The sequence below is a fragment of the Syngnathus floridae genome, chromosome 3, assembly GCF_059516105.1.
Source record: "Syngnathus floridae isolate MCC-2025c chromosome 3, RoL_Sflo_1.0, whole genome shotgun sequence".
In the NCBI taxonomy this organism is placed as follows: Eukaryota; Metazoa; Chordata; class Actinopteri; order Syngnathiformes; family Syngnathidae; genus Syngnathus; species Syngnathus floridae.
This window is the reverse complement of record NC_142415.1, coordinates 1,472,546-1,480,238: the sequence shown is the minus strand read 5'-3', so window position 1 is coordinate 1,480,238 and position 7,693 is coordinate 1,472,546. Positions and strand designations below refer to the sequence as shown.

The window sequence follows — 7,693 nt, the reverse complement described above, 5'->3', positions numbered from 1 at the left end:
GAAAATGTTCTCAATTGACCTATCTGGTAAAACATTGAATTAAATTAAAATTATCCTTGGAAATCAGGGCACCTCCATCTCATGCCAAATTATGCATAACTTCTTGGGGGTCAAATTGTTTTCCATGATCATATTTGGCAGATTGCTGGAGCCTTTGCCACATTAAGTCAAAAGACAGACTGCACTTGATGTCTAAACTTGAATAGTAAAAACACCAAAAGGGACAGAACTAACTTTTATTCGATATTATGTGCTTGAGAAGCAGTTGACGACTGTCACAGATTTGTTGAGTTTCATATGCATGTACTGAATGTGATTGGACAATAAGTCTTATACAATAATAATTAGAAGCAGGAAAAAAACAATATTACATACCATACCCATTTGACCATTATCGTGTTAGACATCACATGCAACATGAAGTGTGTTAAAAATTGTGGCTCAAGTATTGAGGAATTATGTATGTAAAGAAAGATATGGGTGGGGGGGGGGCAACTGACCAACCTGTAATAACCTTTTGAGAATTGGTTCAATCAACTGCACTTGGTGTTATCTTCTTACAAACCTGAAAATTTGACCTGAAAAGACTAAATTTTAAAGCACAGAATAGGCTATAAACAGGGACAAGTGCATACAAAAAAAGATGGACAAGCAGTCAGTACCCCAGATGAGTCGTGGTTGTTGTTTGTTGTCGTACAACTGACTCTTATTTTTAATAAAATCTTTTGTAATCAATTGCGTACGTCTTTCCTGCTGGAAGCTTCCGGAAGAATAAACTGTTTCCTCTGCTCATGTTTCCCTGGAGTAACAAACAAACAAACAAACAAACAAACAAACAAACAAACAAACAAACAAACAAACAAACAGAACATTTTAACTGTGGCTGAACTTTAGGAAACACATTACAATTTAAAAAAAAAACATTTGCATTGCCAATAGCGAAGCCTGGCTAATTTGAATACACGCCTAAATTAATACATGGATTTCTCTGTGGTGTGTTCATATTGGTTTCTGTCTCTATGGCTAAAATCCCAACGTGTATGTTTACATAAGGAGTCTTGCATTAGTAAAATGTAATTTAAACATGTGTCTTCTAATTTTGTCTTTGAGTGCTATTCAAGACAAGGATAAAACTGAGGATGGTTAATTTTTCACTAAGTACCCCAATTTTGTATTTTATTAATCATGAAAATGAAGCAAGTTAGCTATTTCTATTTTATGCATTCATTTTGGAGAAATACTGAAACAATTAAAGCCTTTAAAAACGCCCACTTTTAATGACGAATAGGGCCACACAACCCTCCGCTCCATGTCTTGGCTGATGATGTCACAGAAGGAAGAAATCACAATTTATCACATTGGAAATCATTTTAAGACCATCACTTAATATGTACAAAAACAGCTATTAATTGGCACCAATATTTACATGGCCAGTTCTTATTATGACTGCTTCAACATATCACAAGGATTAACCTCTCCGTGGGTGATTTTTTTTTTAGAAATGACCAGCCTCTCTGCAACTGAAGTGCCCTGTCGTTCAAAGACCACTCACACAGTCGGAAAACTCATTCATTGCACCCAAAAGTGTTAAGTTTGTTTGCTTATCTGTTGTGTTTGCGGCATAGATGGGAGTGCACACAGATGATGTGAGTGGTAAGGGATCTGGGCGTGGTTTTTGGCGGTTGTCGCAGTTGCAAAATGTGGAGGGAAGAACTCCATAGTTGTGTTCTATTTTTGGCAATTAACAAAAAGTAATGACAACTGTGTGGGTACATTGTAGGGAGTAAGTGGAAACAAAAAATACAATGCATAATAATTGAATGTGGAAATTAAGGCTAAAAAGTAAAAAGTGCTAATTGAGGAAAGTCACACACTTGCATTTGTTACATCAGCAAAGATTTGTAAGGAAATCACTATTACTATCATTATTATTATTGCGGCCTGGAGGGTGTGGGGTGTGAAGTTTCTCATTTGCATGTAAAGAGACTGAACAAAGTAGCTTGCTCTGAGCTGCACCTCAGAACAAGTATAACAGAGGGACCTGTGATGCTATCAGAACGAGGAATTCAGACAAAATCATTGCTGTTCCACTTTATATAAACCACAACTGAATGAGTAAAACTTAAAACGGAAGAATTTATAAACGTGATACGTAACCTTTAAATAACAAGCTGGAAATTTAGCCGTCACATTTTCCCCTGCATTGTTTTTTCTCCGTACTCTAAATCTCATGTCTAGAAGAAATCTGAGGCTGCTGTTCTGAAAATGAACTACCAAAGCTTTTTATGAATACATTAATAAAGATCCATTTGTGGAACGCTGAGATGAATGCAGTGTTGTCTTTAATTACATTCAATAACACACCACACCACACCACACCACACCACACCACACCACACCACGCACGCACGCACGCACGCACGCACGCACGCACGCACGCACGCACGCACGCACGCACACACACTTCACACAATAATCACACACACAAGAATCACATTCACACACCCAAAGACTCACCCATGTACACTGCACACACCTGCTCTCATATCCTTACGACCAAACATGTGCCTATACCCTTTTGCCAGTTTGCCTTTATGTCCCAATGAGCCACAGTGCCTGTTACTTTTTTACCAATAATTCAGTAAAGCAATCAAAACTGAACCACGTCTTCCCTCCTGTGTTCTGACCGAAACCCGGGGGCGAAAAGAGCATAACCATCCGTTTCATCATTTGTTTCAGGTGTAATCATTATCTGTATAAAAATTTAATTTGGTGTTCCAAAAGTATTTCTTCAAACTTGAGTCTTGAAAGAGAGGGGGTCGTCTTATATTCGGGCCAATACAGTAATTAGAACTGCAACTGACGATGAGTGATGTAAGCGACCTAGAATGGGAAGCACCACATCTACTTCCGGAGTTAGCGGAGTTGTTTAAAAGTGACACAGTGGATGAAGAATTCATTGGATTTAGTGATTTAGAGCAGTGGTTCTTAACCCGGGGTGCTCGCACCCTCTAGGGGTGCGAGAATGCTTCCTAGGGGGTGCGAGGATACCCTGGGGGAAATTTGCAATTTTTCGGAGATAATGGTCGGGTAACCGAAAAAAGTGAAAGATTGTGGAAATCAAGAAGTCATTGTGTTAATTGGCATTAGGGATAATGCTAATTAAGCCTTATAGCTGTAAAGTAAACCGATTATTATAATAATTATTTAATATATATAATATATAATAATTTTTATTTATTATTATTTGTATTTTATGTAGTTTTAATCTATTTTTGTAAGTAATAAAGTTAAATACTGTTAAACAAATAACAATACACAATAAAAACTTGGGAAGCTAACATGATTTTGACAGGTATGCTTCAGAACACAGTTACTCAGAAAACATTGATCACAACGTGTCTAGTACGTGTCACTCATTGCATAAGCCTGCTTCGGCTTCACACCGTTAGTTTCTCTTCAGTCATCAGCCGAGGTAGACCTAAGAAGGTATGTATGTGTACTGTCTCGTGCTGTATATTTAGTAGTAATACTACTTTCATCACTTCTGGAAGGGGGTGCGAGAACTGGTTGGTGAATTGAATGGGGTGCGAACAAGGAAAAAGGTTAAGAACCACTGATTTAGAGTGACACGGATGGTTTGGTAAACTTGTTAGCATGTTATTAGCATGCTATGGTTATTTGAATAACTCTTAATATGTTATGTTAACATACCAGGCACGTTCTCAGCTCGTTGTTTGTGTGTCATGTAACGTAAGCACACTGTACAATTATTTAGCCTGTTGCTGCCTCTATTCTATTTTTATTTTAAATTGCCTTTCAAGATGACATGTCGGTTTTTGGTGTTGGATTTTATCAAATACATTTTCCTCCAAAACGCGGTTAGTGCGACTTACCGTATTTTCTGGACTATAAATCGCTCCGGAGTACAAGCCGCAACAGCCATAAAATGCATAATAAAAAAGAAAAAAAACACAAGTCGCACCGGAGTGCAAGTCGCATATTTGGAAGAACTTAATTTGAGAAAATCCAACACCAAGAACAGACATGAACAGGCAACAGGATAAACGATACGGTATGTTGACATTACATAAACACAAACAAGCAGCTGAGAACGTGCCTGACGTAACATTAACAGTTATTCAAATAACTATAACATAAATAGTATGTTTATCAAACCATCCGTGTCACACAGTGTTTGTTGGCTCACTCTAACATAAATAAATAATTGTATCGAACCATCCGTGTCACTCCGAATCATTAAATCCATCGAAATCTTCGTCCTCTGTGTCAATCTCTGTCCTCAGTGTTATGAACAACTCCTGACTCCGGAAGTCAGTGAATGGATTCTGAGTCATTGTCAGTTGCGGTTCCAATTATTCCACAGGCCTAGTGCGACCTCATGTGGTCTAAAGTGGAAATAACATGTGAAGTGATCAACTATATATAATGTATTAATGATCAAGTAATAATGTTTTAATAATTTCACATATAAGTCGCTCCTGATTATAAGTCGTACCCCTGGCCAAACTTTGGAAAAAACTGCGACTTATAGTCTGGAAAAATCTGGTATATATACGTATGTCTGTTCCTTCTTCATTATGTATTTTATGGCTGGTGCAATTTGTATTCCAGAGCGAGTTATAGTCCGGAAAATACGGTAATTATTTTAATTAGAAATGTTTATGTCAATGTCGGATTTGTTTGAAGGTGGTTGTGCCGGCGTCTTATTAATGGAATGCTAAGTATGAAAAATCAGGACCAGCTTGCTTGACTGTTTTTTTCGAGTGCAGACTGGCTTGACTGCAGTGATGTTTTGGGGGGAGGGGTGGTAGAGCAGGTGCTGTCAGTCTTAAGACTTGATAGGTAGCACAACACAGTAGATTCAGGTTTAGAGACAAGAAAAGAGCTGACCTCTCTGCTTAGATGTTTCCAGCAGTGCACCCATGTCGGATATACTGATGCATAGGGGGGAAGTCCTCCAGTGAGCCTGGGACGATCAGGGAATACAGTGTGTGACAATAACAATAAAAAGGCTGAAAAAGTAAATCCTTCCAGCTAACTCACCCGCAGTTATTGACAGCCATGAGGTTGGACACCAAAACAAAAGGGTATGTGAGCATGCTGGCAAGGAACTGTAAAAAGAAACAAAAAAGCATTATGATGAATGAGTAAATTTAACAAAAATTTTAAACAGCAACTTGAATAAATATAATATGGGTACTATAAGGGAGGGCATACCCCTGTCACGGCCTGAGAGCAGTTCTTAATTTCTCCAGTGTGGCTCATCTTGAGACAGTAAGAGTGAGAGAAACAAAGTTCAAACTTTAAAACCTAGCCAGAATTCCAGTAGAAACGAGACAAAACAGAGCCAAAAGAAAATGTATTTTTGTTTGGTGACAAGCCACCAGAAAGAGTGTGAAAAAAAAAACGTGCATATATACGTGTATATATATATATATATATATACATATACCGAATCATCAATAGCATATGTGTTGATGAAGTGTGCCAGCAGGTTACAAATCCACAGAGCGAAGACATCTCCAAGAAGACGAGGGATCAAGCCACTATGAGAAAAAGTAAAGGTATGAGGTTGTAATTACAAACTGTGACCGAGAGCTGTCTGCATCAGACATGCATAATCATCCCCGTATACATAATACATATATCCGAGTCGAGATCCCACATTCAATGTCCAAGGAATAAATATTAAATGAATAAATCCGCGTCCACGATCAACGGGTGTCTAAGGAATAAATAAAGTCCTCGTTGAACGTATATGTCATCTACACTTGTGAGAGAGAGTGCATCATCGGTGTCAATTGACGAACCTTTCTTCAATATTGAACCTTTTGTCAATATTGACGCCGCAAAATTGAGAGGATCACTCAGATTTGTTAGAATCAAGTAGAGTAGCTGAAGAAATGGGGTCGAAAAACAAAAAGTCCTGCCTAGCTACAAAAACAGATATGTATGCTCACACCTCATTGAACAAAGTACATAAACAGACAAGTATATTTACATATTAAATCAATAAAAGAAACGTTTTAAGCATATAATTATACCTACACACTGAAACAATAAAGAAGACATAACTAGACATTTTTGATATGTGGTAATGACAAATGTTTTTAAAACTTCATGATCTAATATGTATTTCTGTGCATTTTGAAATAAATGTTTTTTGGTATATTGCCTGAATACCTTAATAACCCTTAATGAACTGTTTAATGCATGCCTGATGTTTCTCTAAATCACGGACACTGCCAGAAGCGTCTAAGAATGTTCAGTACTCTATTATGTCTTATGTTTTGATTAATGCTTGATGTGACGTCGTATGTCACCTAATGCTAGACGCCAGTTTTGGATTATTACAGAATGTTCTGGACAGAGGGAAATGTTTTGCCTAACAATGAAAATATATGGTTGGAAGCATGATTAAACTAAGAATGTGACGAAGAAAGTAAGTACATGGAGTGTCAAAAGAACAAACAAACAAATGCATGGTAAGTGAAAAGTGGTAAATGGTAAGAATTTTGCATGGTCAGGGAACATTAACATTAACAAAACATCACACAATTCCGTACAAAATGACAAAATTAGAAGGATGATGAATGGCCGATGTGCGACACTGGGTGAAGTGGATGTATGTGCAAGAATGGAGAATAATGTTTACAGAAAGTACACTTGGAAATAAAACCAGCAGAGGTGCCAGAGGGAGAGCAGCAGGAGGAAAACAGTCAAGAACCCGGCCAAAGGTGATCGCCAAGGCCGAAAGACGGGATGGAAAACAACATCCCCCACCAAGTCAAACCCACACCCACACACACACCGAATCGCCCATAATCAGCACCCACCCCCACGGAACACTCCAAATTGTCCCTAGTTGTGCGAGTGCGAATGGTTGTTCATCTGTGTGCCCTGCGATTGGCTGGCAACCAGTTCAGGGTGTCCTCTGCAAACTGCCCGATGACTGCTGGGATAGGCTCCAGCACGACCTCGTGGGGACAAGCGGTATAGAAGATGGATGGATGGATGGATGGACCACATAGTAAATTTCATTCATAAAAAAAGAGCAGCGATGGCGCTGTCACAATAGCGCTGCAGCCGCTGAAAACCTCCCCTTAATTCCCTCCTCATTGAAAATGCACAAAGTCCGACCGATGAAGCCGAAAAAAAAGTCAAGCCGAATGCGTGAAGGTGCATTCGGGCAACGCGCTGCACACGGAGTTCCACTCAAATTTTGGATCAAAATGACGAAAAATCAGCCTCTCCAGCCTAGAGGTCAGCTCCAATTTTGGAATATTTTCTATTTGTGTCAGCGACAGCGCTGTTACAATGATGTGTCCGAAGCGCTGCGGTTGCGCGGTTGGACGGAGATGAGGAAAAACCAGCCTCTCCAGCCTGGAGGTCAACTCAAATTTTGGAATATTTTCTATTTGTGTCATCAACGGCGGTGTTACAATAATTTGTCCGGCGCACTGCGGTTGCGTGGTAGGACCAAAACGACGACAAACCAGTATCCGACTTGCAGGTGGGCGGCTCAGAGTATAAGGCTAGAAATCCTGGAGGTGGTGGTGAGACCAATTTCACAGAGAAGGCTCCACAGCTGTGTCTCGATCTTTCATTAAATAGTTAAACTGAGAAGGCAGCCTCCTGGATATGAGCATAGCAAGCATTAAAGATAAAG

At 39.1% G+C, this 7,693-nt stretch overlaps 1 protein-coding gene across 3 annotated transcripts in view; it reads right to left on the bottom strand.

Annotated features, from left to right (window-relative positions):
* Positions 1 to 222: 222 nt before the first annotated feature.
* The window catches only part of mtch2 (mitochondrial carrier homolog 2), a 67,762-nt gene continuing 60,291 nt past the window's right edge, over positions 223 to 7,693 (bottom strand). For all 3 annotated transcript variants that reach the window (XM_088371383.1, XM_088371384.1, XM_088371385.1), the window contains 5 exons: positions 5,477 to 5,570; positions 5,242 to 5,289; positions 5,068 to 5,135; positions 4,915 to 4,990; positions 223 to 799 (listed from right to left, as the gene is read on the bottom strand). In XM_088371383.1, coding sequence (XP_088227509.1) covers positions 713 to 799; positions 4,915 to 4,990; positions 5,068 to 5,135; positions 5,242 to 5,289; positions 5,477 to 5,570 — 373 coding nt within the window. In that variant the 3' untranslated portion in view covers positions 223 to 712. The remainder of the gene's footprint in view (positions 800 to 4,914; positions 4,991 to 5,067; positions 5,136 to 5,241; positions 5,290 to 5,476; positions 5,571 to 7,693) is intronic.